Source organism: Pinus tabuliformis, chromosome 1_2 (assembly GCF_031772625.1).
Source record: "Pinus tabuliformis cultivar Carrire ecotype Pingquan chromosome 1_2, CPIR1, whole genome shotgun sequence".
NCBI lineage: Eukaryota > Viridiplantae > Streptophyta > Pinopsida > Pinales > Pinaceae > Pinus > Pinus tabuliformis.
The window spans coordinates 1,081,069,988-1,081,088,003 of record NC_142298.1 but is presented as its reverse complement, the minus strand read 5'-3'; the positions used below and the strand labels follow the sequence as shown (position 1 = coordinate 1,081,088,003).

Here is an 18,016-nt window from a genome sequence, read left to right as displayed (position 1 = left end):
GACCCACCTCCGTCTAATTCAAGATGACAGAGGTGGAAAGTTGGAGTTTATTTGCACAGAAATAAATTACCCCAAATTTAATTATACACCGAAGATGCATCTATATCTGGTTCATAATAATAATAATAATAATAATCCAAATTGGTGTATGAGACCCCTTATTTGTGGGACAAGGGACCCACCTCCGTCTACGAAGGAATACATACTCTACCCCCTTCTGGTTTTGAACCTGTGACCTCTTAGGAGGAAACACATGCTCTTAACCATTAGGCCCGCTCAAGTTGTATATTCTGATTAAAAGAAAATAAATTATACTTAATAAACTCAAATTCACTTGGCACGGGTTATGAAATAAAAAAAATTAAAAGTTGGCAGCGACTCAGACTCGGAGTCTCTGAAGAAAAGAATTCAATGCCTAACCTGAGGGGCCAATTCGCAGTTTCCTCCGATCCCATTTTCCGCTGGGGTAGCTTTCAATGAGCATATTCCTTGAGAGTGCGATTGTGGGAAGTAAACAGCCCAGAGCTCTTTCTTTGCGCTTGCGCAGTTTGAAGATGAAGCCACGCCACCATCAATCTGTATCATAAATTTTCATTGCGTTCCAAACTGTGAAATGGAGGGGCAACAATGGCGCTGATTGGCATTTTTACCGGTACTTTACGACCTTGGTCCTATTTTTTTTTGGTTTTTTTTATGTAGAAGAAAGGTGGTGTACTCTATAAAAGGGAGCAGAAAGAAAGATGGAAAGGATGTTCAGATCAATAATCATCCGCCATCGCAGATATACTCAAACAACTAATATTCTTAAACGCTAATAAAGGTAAGTTTCCCCTTTTAATCAAGTGGCAAATCTATCGGGGTTGCAGACTTGCAGTGAGGATATGTCAAGTACTCATATTTGGAAGCTCAAATGCCCTGCTAAGGCTAGACTCTTTCTTTGGTGTCTCCTTAAAAGGAAAGTCCCTACCTGGGACATTCTTCAGGCCAGATTCATGCATGGTCCGGGAAGGTGTTCTCTCTGTAAAGCTGCAGAGGATTCAATAACCCATCTGTTCCTACAATGTCCGGAAACTGTCAAAGTCTGGAGGGAGGCCGAAAAGCTAATGAACAAAAAATTTCAATGGGGCAATGGGAATCTGGCTGAGGCCTGGTCAAACTGGTGGCAGCACTATCCGGATGGGAATCTCAGGAATCTCCCACCGCTCATTTGCTGGGGAGTCTGGCTGGCGAGAAATAGGTCCATCTTTCAAGACAAGGATTCACAGTCTTCCAACATTGCCATCCAAGTAGTTTCCATTTACGATTCAATCCCAGAACCCGAAGAAAAAAGACCTCAAAATCATGACAAAACAGTCCAAATCAAAGCTGGCATCCCTTGGGCGTTTTTTGATGGTGCCTCTCAAAATAACATAGCAGGTGCTGGCATTGTTATACACAACAACGCTGATCACTCCCTCAAAGCCTCCATTGGTCTGGGGTCTGGCACAAACAACTTTGCTGAATTATCAGCTTTAAGGCTCCTCCTCTGTTGGCTCATTCAAAGGAACACCTTCACTATTCAGATCTTTGGAGACTCTCTCAACGTTGTTAACTGGGTTAACGGAAAAAGTACTTGCAGAAATCTTTTATTGAAACCCTTGCTTCAGGAAATACAGGCCTTAAAAACATCTTTTAACTCTTTCTCCATATGCCATATTTACAGGGACAGCAACGATGACGCGGACAAACTTTCTAAGGAAGGTTTGCAGCAAGTTCTGGGAAGGTGGAAAATAGTTGAAGTCTGTCAAGGACAGACTGTTATTTCAGATGCACCGCCTTATACTTAACCTTATCAGCTGGTGTTTTTTTTTCGCTTTCGGCACTCTAGACTTTACATTTTTTTGCACAGACTTTTTTATCACTCAGACATATTTCAGTTCCAAAACTCGTGGTTATATTTTTGGTGGGCTGTTTTCCTCTCTGTTGAGGAGGCCCGTTGGTATGTTTTTGATCTTTTGCATGCTTTGCTGGGTTGTTTATATTGCTCGGTCGTGCTCTATTTGGGTCACTGCTGTTTGCTACAGTGGACTGTAACTGCTTGACTGCTCTGCTTTTCTGTGTCTCATCTACAGAAAGGAGCCTTAAGTGTTTTTTGTATGCTTGGTTCTGCAAGCAGCAACTTATGGAAATGCTCAGCATCTGCAATGTAACTTTTTATCTCCTTAATAAAAAGTTCGCTTTTTCTTCGGAAAAAAAAAAAAAAGTGTTCTACCCTTCCCAGCGCTTCACAAAAAAGGGCATCCACGAAATCCAACCGTCAAATACGGTCAAAATGCCTAATGAAAATGCCCGTCAAATTCCATCCCTGACTGGCCTCACATTTTGGTTTTTTGCTCTTCTTTCATACTTCTATAAAGATGTTTTGGATTGGTGGAGTAAGCAGAAAGGGATATGGAGGCCTATCCCTCTTATAGTTTTCTGGTACATATGGAAATGGAGGAACCGGGTCATTTTTCAAAATTATAGGGAGGACTTTATGCTCATATTTAACCAAATTATCTCTTTATACCTCTCGCTCTCTCCCTACATTCCTCAACAAAGGAATGGTTTATCTAAAGTGCCTTCCAATCCTCTATTATCATTTCCGAGGGCATTCTTTGATGGTGCTGCTCAAGAAGGTAATTGCGGTTGTGGAATGTATATAAATATTATGGAGGACCTGCACTACAAATTTTTTTGGATCAGGGAATTGTTTATCTAAAGTGCCTTCCTATCCTCTATTATCATTTCCGAGGGCATTCTTTGATGGTGCTGCTCAAGAAGGTAATTGCGGTTGTGGAATGTATATAAATATTATGGAGGACCTGCACTACAAATTTTTTAGGAACAGGGGTGCTGGAACTAACAATAAAGCTGAAGCAATGGCATTATATGGCCTTCTAAATTTCTGCACTTTCCTGAATATTGGCGGCCTTCAAATCTATGGAGACTCAAAAATTATTATAGATCATGTGATTGGCAAACATTCCATTAAAAATGCCAACCTTTAAAAATCTCCTCATTCTGGATTTCTACAAAGGAGTTCTCCATTGCTCATATAAATCGCTCCCAAAACATGATTGCTAATTGCTGATGACTTATCAAAGAAGGGCCTATCCTCTCAATGCTGAATATGGAACATGTGCATCACTATGGGATCCGTCTCGTTTGCTCAGTTTTCGCTGAATAATAGCATACATTTATAGAGCCTACTGTACATGTATCTTTGTTAGAAGATTTCTCATGTTCCTGAAGAGATGTAGGAGATACGGCGGAACAAAATATTTTCCCTATTTCATATATTTTCTGTATCAAACTTCTGTTGCGGACTATATTAATATATACAACTTTTTTCGTACTGGAAAAAAATTATATAGCAATGGGATATATTGATTTTATACACACTAATTGATTATAATTTTTTTTACTCAACTACAACTCATACCTATTGAAAAATAAAAAAGCTTCTGGGATTAGTAACTTAGGAGTAACTCACATATTTAAAAAAATTATCCATTATCTCCACGTGTATAATCTATTATACTTAGAAAACAGTAAAATTGACAAAACCATGAGACGATTCCCAGCTAGCACCTATAATTTTTATAATTATATTGCAATAATAAAAATTTAGGAATTGCATATTTGTGTAAAGATCCGGAGGTGGGGTGAAGAGTTGGCAAAAGATTAAAAAAAAAACACACAAAGACACAAAGGGGAATCACAGATTTATCTGAAATATTGGAGGTACTCAGCATTTAAACTTGGAAGATAAATACATTATTCGATTTAAAACAGACACAAAGCTGAATCACAAATTTATCTGAAATGTTGGAGGTACTCAGCATTTAAACTTGGAAGATAAATATCTCAACATCAGAACATCCACCAAAGTGAGTTCCCAATTATTTGATGTGGTAAATTGCAGGTTAATCAAAAAATAAATTTTAAAATGATTTTTTTTCAGAACATCCACCAAAGTGAGTTCCCAATTATTTGATGTGGTAAATTGCAGGTTAATCAAAAAAATAAATTTTAAAATGATTTTCTTGTTTGCAATTGGTAAAATATAAATGGCATCTTCACTATTTTTTCTGTCAATTCATAATTTTTTTTGTCAATTGATAAATCTGATACTTTACACATTTAAAACATGAAAATAAATTTATTTTTCAAAATCAAAACAAAGGTAATAAATTTAGGTAAATTAATATAGATTCAAAAAAAATTGCACATTAAATAAAAAGCTAAAAATTAAATATAATCTCTTAGAAGAATCACTCCAAGGACTAAAAGAATCACTCTAAATTTCTGTGGTTTAATTCACTATCACTCTGACATTCTGTCGTTTAATTCACTAATCTTCAGCATACTGTAAAGCAGAAACACTTTGAATTGATGACCAACAATGCCATGTCATTTGTACAGTAAATTTCAACCAAAATAGGAGTAAATTGAATTGAAACAACTTTACAATCTCAACATCTACCAATTTATATACATATATCCCCAAAGAGGTCATCATTCTTCCAAGTACAATGAATACAATCTTTGCAGTGGCATGATCCGGATTATCCACAGTTTCGTGTTCATTATATCGACCTTTCAAACTTTAAAGGGGGTCCATCATCAGGACTAAATTAGATAGAAAAATAAAGCTTTCATTCTTCTATCTGATTTAGTCCTGATAATGGACCCCCTTTGGGATTTAAAACGTCGACAGAATGAACACAAAACTGTGGATAATCCGGATCATGCCACTGCAAAGAACTACCACAAAAGCCTGAATACAATCTTGATTACATAAACAAAATATCAAAACTGTGGATAATCTAGATCATGCCACTGCAAAGAACTACCACAAAAGCCTGAATACAATCTTGATTACATAAACAAAATATCACTGAACTTTTCAGAAACAAAAATTTGATTCATAAAAAAAAACCCTAAAATTTCACAAAACTAAACCTGTTTGCCCATGCCCTCAAAATAAGCCAACAAAACATATATATGTCTTATTGTGTCTCACTGTTTTAAGCGAGCTCTACAAGGATGCGACTCGTTACTTCCCTCGTGTTAAAATCTCTCCACATTCACCTCCCACAGCAGAATGCCTTAATAATGCTATTCTATTATCAAAATGAAAAAATAATTTTACCTGAAATTATAAGTTTACACTAAAGAATTGATACAAACGAGATAAGAACCTCCCAATTAAATAGATCACTGCAAAACTGATTTTAGTCTCTTTACAAAAATGGCACACAGCTGTGTCAATTCAAGACAGTGTTGATAACGAATATTGATATATGAGATCAGAAGTCAAACAACAAAAAGACGCATTCATAGCAGTTTTAGATACCCTCCAAACACAAGTTTAGAGAATTTAAAAAACAATAAAATCTACCACTGTTCTCCACACCCATAAAAATATCTGAACGAGGTTCGTATGTAAGACACAAAAGCAGTAACAAAACTGAAATAAGCAGCCCCGTGTATACTAGGGCCAGAAAATATTGTTTACTTGGAAGGTACGCACTGAAATATGAGAACCAATATAATCTGAAAAATCAGGTATTTGTCCAAACTCTATCTTCTGCAATTTATTTGCTTCCTCGCTCCAAACCGCAAAAACATTCGTCACGGGCAGAAAGACTAATGCGCAGCCACTGTGATTCACTGTCATGTCCATGCAAAACATCAGGTTCCTCAATTCGTGCTCAACCTCCACTGGTTTAAATGGAGCCCATTTCTCTCCTTCTACTTCATCTATACTGAGTTCCCATAAAGAAATGTGACCCGTACAAACTAATACTATACGCCCTTCGCAACCAGTAACAAATGTTGCATGAAGTCTTCGGGGGAGGATGCCAACTCTTATGTTCGGTGGCCCCTTGATTACATTCCATTGCTTCTGTTCTCCATCGAATGCGACTATGCTCAAGCAATCCCTGTCATGTAATTCATTTAACCAATAATATCTCCCATTCGAATGTATGCCTTCCCCTTGAGGTCGAACTAGATTGCCCACAGTTGTTTCTAATTGAGTCCACTTATTAGTTTTGGAATCATACATCTCTACCACCATAAAATTTTGTGAAGTAGAATTCCTTCCCATGATAAGGGTACAACGTGCCGTGCGTGTATCAAAATCTAGACTAATGAAATCCCACGCTGTATCTTCAAAACGTTGTGGAAGTTCTATCCAGGTTTGGATGACAGGATTGCATATGTAAATTTCATCTTTTCCACTCCAACAACAAAGTATGTTCTTGCAACTTGCCACCACAACAACAGGGCTCGGAAGAAAATCCAAAGACAGACGTCGAAATTTGTAGCCACATTCTATACCAATCCATAGGTTTCTGACGTACAATGGCTGAGATGAATCAAGGGATGTTAACTGTTTCCTTCCCGGAACAATGAGAAATGCCTCACTAGAAGAAACTGCTGAGGTGGCCACCAACCCCCTGAACTTCGCGGATTGAAACATTTCCTTCCAACTTTTGCAAACTGCGCGAAACCTCACAATGCTTTCCATAGGCAGTCTTGCCAAAACCACCATTAACAGGTCTTGCGTTAATCTCTTCCATATTTCCTCATTCATTTCCATCGTGCTTTTCGCTGTTGAAGACAATGCTTAAAATAAAGCTATGTAATTGCTGACAAATTAGCTAGCAAATTTTGTGTTCTGAGTTATTAGGGCAGCGAATTTATAGATGAAGTCAGTGATCATTCAACAAAGGACAGTAGATTAGTCAAATAATTGATAATAAAATTAGAAATATATGGACTATATAATAATGTATTCATTGTTTCTATGAGGATACGAGATTCCAACCAGAGTTTACTTCATGGATTGAAAATCAGAGTTTACTTCATGGATTGAAAATCAGAGTTTTCTTATTTAATTTTTTTCATTAGTTTTGTTTATGTTTTCATATGCATGCTCTTGATAGATTTAACATCATAGTATCAGAGCTAGGTTAAGAGAATTGATTTATATGTAAAGTGTGTGTTGTTGACAAGAGGTTTCAAAAGTTTGTGAAAGCCATTTGCAAGAGTTTTCATAATTTTGTGAACCCTGTGCAGATTCAAATTATTGGTTGGAGTCCTCAGTACTTAGCAGCAATGGCCAACAATGTGAATATTTCTCAACCACAAATACCAATGTTTAAAGGTGAGAACTTTGGTTTTTGGAGCATTAAGATGAAAACAATGTTTTTCTCATAAGATTTGTGAGATTCCATAGAGAATGGATATGCAGAATGCTCACACACTTGCTCGTTGTACTCAAAACCAAAGAAACCAGCTAAAGGAAAATCGTAAGAAAGATTCGAAGGCTCTCTTCCTAATCCAACAAGCAGTGTATGATTCTATCTTTTCGAGACTGGTTGCAATAACGAAATCAAAGGAGGCATGGGATGCTTTGTAGCAAGCATATCAAGGAAGTGATAAAGTAAAAATTGTTAAGTTGTAGTCATTAAGAAAAGAACTTGAAACCTTGTGCATGCAAAATTCTGAATTTATTTAGAATTTTATCACTAGAGTTATGGGTATAGTGAATGAAATTAGGTCTTACAGAGAAGATTTAAAAGATCAAAAAATTGTAGAGAAGATTTTAAGAAGTTTCCCTGCAAAATTTGATGGGGTTGTTGTTGCTATTAAGGAGTCTAAGGATCTAACTCAGTTGTCTGTGAATAAGCTAATGGAGTCTCTTCAATCTCATGAGCAAAGAATCAATAGATTTTCTGAAAAATCTATTGAGTAAGCTTTTCAAGCAAAAGGAAATATTTTCAAAGACAAAAGTGGTTCCTCTCATGAGGAAACCCAGAACATTTTTGGAAGAGGAAGAGGAAGAGGACAAACATACAGAGGAGGCAGAGGTCGAGGAAGATTTTTTTCTGCATACAACAAAGAAAGAGGTAATGATGACAACGATGGAGGTAAAAGATTTAATAAATCCCAAGTTTAGTGTTTTTATTGTAAAAGATTTAGCCATTATGAAAGAAATTGTTGGAAAAAACAAACACCAGAAGTTAATTTTTCTGAAGAAAAAGAAGAGGTTGGCATTTTATTCTTGGCTTCTAATTCAACTAATAATGTTTCCAAAGAGGTGTGGCTTATGGATAGTGGTTGCAGCAATCACATGACAGGAAACAAAGATGGCTTTGTAAAGATAGATGAATCTACAAAATCTGATGTACTATTGGGAGATGACAAGCCAGTGGAAGCTAAAGGTAAGGGAACAATTGTTGTGAAGACAAAACAAGGAAAACTAAAGCACATTAATGATGTTTTATATGTTCCTGGTCTAGCACATAATTTCTTGAGTGTGGGGCAACTCCTTGAAAATGGATATTTAACTGTTTTCAAAGACAAGCAATGCATTATCTATGATAAAAATGATCACAATAAAATTATTGCTAGGACTAATACACTGCAAAACAGAATTTTTGCTTTCAATCTCCCTTGTGATTCAAGCAAGTACATCATTAAATGTTGCTTATAATGATAGTTCTTGGCTATGGCACATAAGATATGGACTTGAATATTAAAGGCTTGAAATTGTTATATAACAAGCAAATTGTCAAAGGGTTACCATTTATTGGATCTACTGATAAACTCTATGAAGGGTGTATTCTTGGTAAGCAATATAGAGATTTATTTCCAGTAGGAAAATCATGGAGAGCAAGTAAACCATTGTAACTAGTGCATGCAGATATATGTGGTCCTATGCAAACCTTGTCTCTCAACAAAAATAAGTGTTTCATTATTTTTGTGGATGATTTTAGTAGAAGAACATGGGTATATTTCATTAAAGAAAAATCTGATGCATTTGTCATATTTCAACAATTTAAAGCTCTTGTGGAAAAGCAAAGTGGTTATTGTCTAAAAACATTACGCACAGATAGAGGGGAAGAATTCACTTCTAATAAATTTGATTCTTATTGTAAAATTAATGGAATTCAAAGGCAATTGACAGCTAATTATACTCCCCAACAGAATGGCATTGCTGAACGTAAGAATAGAACAATTGTTGAGATGGCTAGGAGCATAATGAAAGGTAAAAACCTTCCAAACATTTTTTGGGCTGAAGTTGTAGCTACATCTGTTTATTTGCTTAATATATTCCCAACAAGAAGTGTGCAAAATATTACCCCTTATGAAGCATGGTGTGGAAGAAAACCCAATATTTCTCATTTAAGAGTCTTTGGTTGCATTGCATATGCTCATGTTCCTGCTGAAAAATTAGGAAAGCTTGATGATAAAAGTGTGAAATGCATTTTTATTGGATATTGTGAAGAAACTAAAGGTTATAGATTGTACAATCTAGAAATTGAAAAATTAATTATTAGTCGTGATGTCTTATTTGATGAGAAAGAAGAATGCTAGGGGAATCGTGATGTGCAACAACAAACTCTAAGTATTATTATACAAGAAGATGAATCTTTTGTTTCTTCAAATCCATCGAGTAATCAAAATACTTCAGAGGCCACATCCACTCCATCATCTTCTGCTACTTCAAGTCCCGTTTCAAGTCCAAGTCCTCCTCCAAAAAGGACAAAATCTTTAAATGAAATTTATGGTTATACTAATTTTTCTTTGATGTCTCAGATTGAAGCAGAACCAAGATGTTTTGAAGAAGCAGTAAAAGAGTTAGTTTGGTGCAAAGCAATGGATGAAGAGATGGCAACAATTAAAAATAATGCAGCATGGGAGCTTGTGGATCCTCCTACTGAAAAATAAGTCATTGGGGTGAAATGACTGTAGAAAACCAAGTATGCAACTGATGGATCAATATAAAGGCACAAAGCAAGGTTAGTAGCAAAGGGATATGCTCAACAACCAGGGATTGACTACAATGAAACATATGCTCCTGTTGCAAGATTTGATACAATCAGAACCGTTTTGGCATTGCCAACTGAATTTAAATGATTAGTTTATCAATTTGATGTTAAATCAGTCTTTTTAAATGGTGAGTTGAAAGAAGATGTATATGTTCACCAGCCCCAAGGATATGAAGAAGCAGAAAATGAACACAAAGTCTACAAACTGAAAAAGGCTCTTTATGGGCTTAAACAAACTCCAAGAGCATGGTACAACAGAGTTGACACTTATTTTTTGAAAAAGAGGTTAAATAGAAGTGAAAATGAACACACATTATATATCAAGTCAATGGTAATGATATAATAAATGTGTGCTTATATGTAGATGACTTGATATACACATATTCAAGTAATTTGTTAGTGGAAGAGTTTAGGGAAGCTATGATGATTGAATTTGAAATCACTGATTTGAGTTTGCTCCATTATTTTCTTGGCATAAGAGTGATACAAATGAATGATGGGATTTTTATTTCACAAGAAAAATATATTTCAAATTTTATTTAAAAATGGAAAATGGGAAATTGTAAACCCATGAGCACACCCATGAGCACAAATGAAAAATTTTCTGTAGAAGATGGAGCTGAAAAGGTAGATGCTCAATCCTATAGGAGTCTGGTAGGAATTTTTTGTATCTTATTACCACTAGGCCTGATATTATGCATGCAGTGGGCTTGATTTCCAGATTCATGCAAAGTCCAAGTAAGATCCATTTTGGAGCAGCAAAAAGAATTTTGAGGTATGTTTCTGGAACAAGAAATTATGGGATTTGGTATGCTTCATCAAATAATTTTGGGTTGGTTGGTTATACAGATAGTGACTCGGCTGGATATTTTGATGATAGAAAAATCACTTCAGGTTATGTATTCAGCGTTGGATCAAGTGTAGTATTATGGTGTTCAAAGAAGCAACCAACTATTTCATTGTCTTCTACAGAGGCAGAGTATATTGCAACAGCAATAGCAACATGTGAAGCAATTTGGTTGAAGAAAGTATTGTTAGATCTAAAACAAGAACCAAAATATGCCACAACTATTTACTGTGATAACTTGTCTACCATTGCCATAACTAAAAATCCAATGTTTCATAATCGCACCAAACACATTGATATCAAATATCATTTCATAAGAGACTATGTGGCAAAAGGATAAATTCAAATAAAATTTTGTACAACAAATGAACAACTTGCAGATATATTTATCAAAGCACTACTTAGAGGGAAGCTCGAATACTTAAGGGATATGCTTAGAATCGCCTCATTAAGCATTAAGGGGGAGTGTTGAAGATAATGCTTAAAATAAAGCTATGTAATCGCTGACAAATTAGCCAACAAATTTTGTGTTCTGAGTTATCAGAATTAGGGCAACAAATTTGTAGATGAAGTCAGTGATCATTCAACGAATTATTAGGGACAGTAGATTAGTCAGATAATGGATAATGAAATTAAAAATATGTGGGCTATATAATAATGTATTCATTGCTCCTATATAAGGATATGAAATTCCAGTAAGAGTTCACTTCATAGATTGAGAATCAAAATTCTCTTATTTTTTGTTCATTAATTTTATTTATGTTTTCATATGCATACTCTTGATAAATTTAATATTCCTTTCAATATTGGTGGTTCTCCCATAAATTATATCAATTTTTCAAGGAAAGAGATATTGAAATATGAAAGATCTCTCATTCATGAATGAATGCATAGGCAGAATAATAATGCCCTTTCTTAAAAAAGTACTATAAACCCTCCCTGGAAAGCGTACGGTAATGTAAAAGCAAGTGAGGTTGCATTAAATAACGAATACGCTGTAAGCCGTTCGTTTACACTGACGGCATTGTTTTAGGAACATGTTGTCAGAAGTGACGGCGTTGTTACGAACATCTTGTGAGAAGCTTGAGGTGAGCTTAACCTGACTCCAAATCCAATTTTTGGTACTGTGCATCTCAAAATCTTGGTACTTATGGATAATGTCCATGTCATTTCGGGGAATTAGTATATTAGCATGACACGGATTTCCATATTAGATAATTAAACACCGTTTCCGTGGGACATGCCACATCCTTGCAATATTTTGAAATTTTGATTAAGAAGTTAATGTTTTATTTATAAATTATTAAATTTTTAAATCTCTATTATTTTGATTATTCTTAAATGAAATTTAAATAACAAAATTATCTTATCCTTAAAATTCCGAAAACCAAAAAAATAGCAACAAAATCTCAATAAAAAACAGAACATCGTATAAAAAAACGCAAAACATGCCAACAAAATGTCAACTAGTTAAACTGTGTTTGAACTACGCCTTCAAACACTCATCTATGCCTTGGATTTTGATTTGGAACCAGATTTGGATTTTGATGGCAAGACAGGGCATTCTGGGTGTGAAATGTGTTTAAATTTTTTATATAATGGTCTCTTGTCAGGTGCTTTGAAGTTGAAAAAAAAAAACCATTTTCAACAATAATGGTATTTTATTAAGGTATTGATGGTTACTTTTTATTTATTTAGGCGGTTGTTGGAAGCCATGTTTCTATATGTGATGTGTTCTATGTGTTATAAATTGTTAGTGAATATTTCAAGGTGTTATTTTACATATTGTAGTTTCATATCTAAATTATAGATCCACTTTCTTAAAATTTAAATTTGTCAAAATCAATTATTTGTATCTTATATATGTAATTTTTGTGATCAATAAAAATATAAAAAATAATTTATATTGTGCTTAATTTTACCTTCTTTCTATTTCTAATAACAGTATTGCCGTGCGAGTTAAAAATGTCGTCATATGAATTAAAAATCGGCAACAACGAAAAGTAAATCCAGATTACCGCTAATATCAAAAACTAAATACAGAATCATTACCAAGACATAAGTTAGGAGAAAATTAAAAATGTGGCGTCGATATTAATGGACAAAAGTTAAGAGACTTTTTTATTTATTTTGAATTTCACATTATAACCAAATGAGTAGCTAACTGCAGTTTTTATAGTTTTTAGTAAAAAATAAATCTTAACCATTTGCATCTAATCTCTAAATAAGTAATTACTTATTTAGAGGTCCGTAGATATACTATACTTCTTTCTGATTTGAATGGCAGCAAAACAAAATGTCCAAAACGAATACCGATTATGACTTGGGTTAATTTTAAATATTGCAAGTTTCGCTAATACAACAATGGTTTACAGAGTGTTTCTTAAAATTGTCAAACGACTAAGAATCATAAAATGCTGGTCTCACATGCTTTTTAATTCTAAATTTGAACTTCTAGACATGTGAATGCATATTTTATTATCATAGGAAAGGTCAATTTCTAGAAATAGGAAAGGGAGGAAATGATAAATCATTATCAGCTGCCAACATTATATCGTCGACATGACTACTCCTAAACCAAATTTAGGGAAAATGTATGCATTGGTGGACTGCGAAATCGAAAAGAAAGAATAGGTGTGAAGACTCAGAGAATCCTTTTGACTTCTCTTCATTTTCTCCTATCACATAACTGGAATATGGACAAGGTTGTGTCATAGTACAATATTCAACCCAAGGAAATACCAATATTAAAGGGAAAAATATGTCAGTTTTAGTATTCCAATATCAAGGAAAACCAACATCCACTAAGAGAATCACAACATTCAAATTCCACATACAATGAATATAATCAACCCTAAGAACTTTTTTTCTCACTAAACCTAATGTGAAAATGTACAAGATTTGTTCAAGAATCACTAGCAAAAATTGCACACCCCTGCAATGTAAGTCTCGGTGCCACTCGTTTATTAGACTTAATATCAAAGGAAAATAATGGTCATTATAAGGCCCTTCAATCTTTATAAACTAACATATTTAAAATTCCAAAACTAAATTGATATAATCTCAGTTGCAGTCATCAATATATATACAAGCACACCTGACTCCAATTATATGCCTCCTCTGCACTGCATTCTGACTGACTAGTTGGATTCGAGAGAGCCACAATAACAAGTTTTTGCAAGGTTCTAGTTCAATATAAGGAACATTGAACTTTTCTTAATCAACAATTTGATCTTAACATATTTAACTAAGAAGATAGAGTACAAATGAGCAAAATGGTATGACAACTATTTATATATCAACACATTTTGACATTTGCTTCGTCCATTGAGGTAATTAGGCGGAAATATCATAATACATCGCAGTAAGAGGAAATAGCCTCGGTTACTTCCTTTTGTGAAATTTCTTCTAACTCATGATGAGCCAATCAATATTGTCGGTTTGATTACCTAAATCACATGTAACCATAAAATGTTGAGAGATATTTGCAATTTTCGCTCGTAAAGAGAATCAAATAGCAACTTCGAACCAATAAAAAGTATTTTGCATCATATTGGATGTTTATGGCAAATTAAGAAACAAAACTTTCAATTAATAATCATTCAAAATGTATCTTTTAAGAATTTAGATAGAAACTTCACAACATCTAAGAGATCTTTGTGGGGTTCCTTCTCATGTTCCCATGGCCTCTTGAAATGTTGAAGAGATTCCATTATTGACTTTACTATGAGTCCCTGTAACACAAGACAAGGATTCCTTAAAACATTAGATATTAGAAGTGCTCTCAATGTACAAATAACACAATGATCTCATTTGTATTTATGGTTTTGTGATAAATTTTAAAATACCTTGGAGTCAACCATCCATATCTTCTCGCAAGCCTCTATCAGTGATTTATTACTCCACGAGAGTAAAAATACCTTAGTATGTACCCTCGGGAATATTTTCACAAGGAAAACAACAAAATATATGCTCATAAAGTCAAAACTTATAGAAGAAACTGACGTCTTTCATTTACCTATTTCGTCATTTCAAGTACTATAAGCTCCATAATTCATGTTCCTACCTAGAAATATTTTCACCATATATAGTTCAGACACTTTAAGGAGCATAAATATTTGCATTCAATTGATTTGATTGTAGGTTCTCTTAATTCCTAAATGATTAAGAACACTCCTTAAGGATGCAACACAAGAATCCAAATAGGATTGTGAGGCCTAAATAAACTATAAGAATTAGAACAAAGACATGACATAATGAAAATCTATATAAGTTCTTCAAATTTTTAATTTATTTAACTAAATTGTTAAAGATATTTAATTACTCCTGCATGCAGAGTTGTCTAAATTGAGAGAGTCGATTAACTCAATCAAGTTGATTAATTCGAGTTCAGTCTTATTTTGGGTAAATTCAAATTTAGAGTGTGTGTGCATGTTAAGGTTGTTTGAAAAAGTTTAAATACTCCTCACGAGGTTCATTGTAATCATCAAATTTGGGTGATTAACTGAAGAGTCACAGCCCCTGTTATTGTGTGTGTGAAATTTTGTGCCTTTCCTCTTCTACCTTTCCAACGTAATTTATGCTAGTGTTGAGGAAGTAGGGTTTGTGCGGCTAAGCAACAAATAACTATAATTGATATACATGGGAAGCACCAGATGTGCTCTTGGAAATAAAGATACAGAATGCACACAAACGTTTAAAAACTCAGAGGAAGATGAGTTTAGGTAGGATTAGAAAGTAGAAATGGAGCTTGGAAACCAGTATAGTGAAGCTTCATCCAATCTAGATAAGAAGAAATCGGAAGTAAACAATGGCCACAACTTGGACTAATCAATTTAGAAAGAGTCATAATCTTGAAAGCAATTTCGCTCAAAAAATGTATTATAATATTGTGTAGGTTGGAAAGATATAATATTGCATCTGTTGCAGACATAACATAAGTAAAGATCTTTAATTTCATAACAGGAAAAAGAAAATTTCATAAACCCAGCTTTGCAGGTAAAAATTGGCGCCTGACCTAGAATTCTTGCATAGGAGCTTGGAAGATAAGGTCACCATTATTTTTAATTAGTGTAAAGCAACTCGTCTTTGACTCATTTGCATGGTTCACACATAGAGCTAGATTTACCTCTCAGGCTCCTAGGAAGAGGAAGGTATAATGAGCTAATGTTCCACCAGTCACCTTTAAGGATGCAACCAACTCTTCCAGAACCACTATAGTTGTGCCCTGAAATACCAAAGATGCACCCTGCTTTCTTATTGAAAACATGGATAGTGAAATCCTTAATCCCAACACAACCATCATTTTAAATATCCATGAATAACATATTTAGAACTCATTATTTGAATACTATTTCACTGATTGAAAAGTTGTGGCTTTGTTACACAGGTTACATTGTAAGATAGCCAACATAATCAAACATTATAGGAAAACCTGAATGTCATCGTTGAATATGAGATGGGTTTTCCAATATTTTGCGAGCAACCCAAAGACATTACAATTTTCAAAGTCAAGCTCAAATGCCTTTAGTATTCTAAATTCAAACTTCTAGTCATTCCAAGCACTTGCTCTCTTATTGTAAGATAATTTGGAGTGTTACTCTGATTTGTTTGGTGTTGGATGTTAGAACACTTCTCCAGCTTTTGGTAGATGATAATAAGAGTGATTTATTTGTAGCTCAAAAATACTCAAATAAGAGAAAGGTCACTTAAGTGGCAGTGCTCCTTTCAGGGTCAAATCAATCATATATTATGTCCCTCATTTTTCCAGTCAAGCAACAAGTGAGTGGATCACAAAATTCTCATGCTACTCTAGGAGACCATGTTGTAAAAGGGGTTTATTATTAATTTTCACCAACTCCTTCTGCCTGTGAACCATTATTTCTGCCATTTTTCATTCTTAATCATGTTATATAATAAATTTTAAGTGTTATGTAAACTTCCTAAAATATGGAAGTTCACATTGATCTATTTATTGTGTGCCTCATATTATCTTCTCTTAAAAGTAGTAATTTACAAATTCATCAAATTGGCTTGCTAGAGTTGTACGCATTGATTTTGTAACATGGCGAAGATTTGAAAATTCTATTAATTGTACACATGAGAACGCTAGTGTCATTGTTATTAACATTGGATTTTTGTTAGAATGCATTTTATTTTTCCTTTCTATTCCTGTACAAATGTTTAAGGATTGGGACATCAGCAATTATATGAAACTAAAACATTTCTAAGAATCCTCTCATTTGTGCTTGAATTTTAATCTTGTTCTTACCTGGAGTTCTATGCTTTTTGAATGTTTAAATATTATCTTCGTAATCAAATGAACCTAAGTTTTTCTCCCTGTACAATCTATATTGTTTTCACATGTAGAAGGGTTTATTTGATGAAAATTCAACATCAGATGCATATTTCTTGACGTGTATTTCTCACGACTTGGATATTGAACATGATGTCTTTATTAAGCTTTTTTGAGGTAGCTTACAAGTGATTTATCTGATAAAAATGGAATTTATGGAGGCATTAGTCTCAAGTTAGTTGGGTTTGAATTTAACACTTTGGCTTAATAGTGTACAATAAAAAGCATACAAATTCCCAGCGATAAACCGTAAGGTAATAATACTAATATGTAATGTAATATGATTATGGAAGCATGGAGATTGGAGGGGATAGGTTTCGAAAGAGATACAATGTGTTGATTAGGCCAGCCAAAGGTAATAATACTAATATGTAATGTAATATGATTATGGAAGCATGGAGATTGGAGGGGATCGGTTTCGAAAGAGATACAATGTGTTGATTAGGCCAGCCAAGTTCATTGCAGTCCCTTCCCCACTTTGAAATAAAATCAACACGAAATTAGCAATTCATTGTTAACTAATTAAGAATAAATATGCAAATGGTTATCATACATGTAAAGTGATATAGACAGAAAATGGCATATCCTCTACTTCGGGAAGTATCTAAATCTCGTTTTCCTACCAAGATCAGGGCAAGGACGAAAGTTTTCATTAATTGCAATATTATCAATAATTAAAATTATTTTTAATTAAAAATAAAAATAATAAAATAATAAAATTAAATAGTATAATTTTTAATTAAATATACTAGAATATTTTAAAATAAAATAAAATATAAAAAAATTGGGTTTGAGTTCCTATATTAATAACACTTGTAGCAAGATTTTCCAACTGGTTCACTGATAGATTTGACCAATATCAATGGAAAAAAAGAAAGGCACAATTGAAGTTCAGATGTAAGCACAAGATTTCTAATGTGCTCTCGTGAATGCCCCTGCAACAAA

At 34.1% G+C, this 18,016-nt stretch overlaps 2 protein-coding genes across 2 annotated transcripts; one reads left to right on the top strand and one right to left on the bottom strand.

Moving 5' to 3' along the window:
• The first annotated feature begins 992 nt into the window (after positions 1-992).
• Positions 993-1,826, top strand: LOC149209889 (uncharacterized). The gene has a single exon (XM_089398787.1). It carries the CDS (start codon positions 993-995, stop codon positions 1,824-1,826), a length of 834 nt encoding a protein of 277 aa, XP_089254913.1.
• A 3,692-nt stretch (positions 1,827-5,518) lies between these two features.
• Positions 5,519-6,631, bottom strand: LOC149209888 (F-box protein At5g49610-like). Its single transcript, XM_089398786.1, has one exon. It carries the CDS (start codon positions 6,629-6,631, stop codon positions 5,519-5,521), a length of 1,113 nt encoding a protein of 370 aa, XP_089254912.1.
• Positions 6,632-18,016: the final 11,385 nt, after the last annotated feature.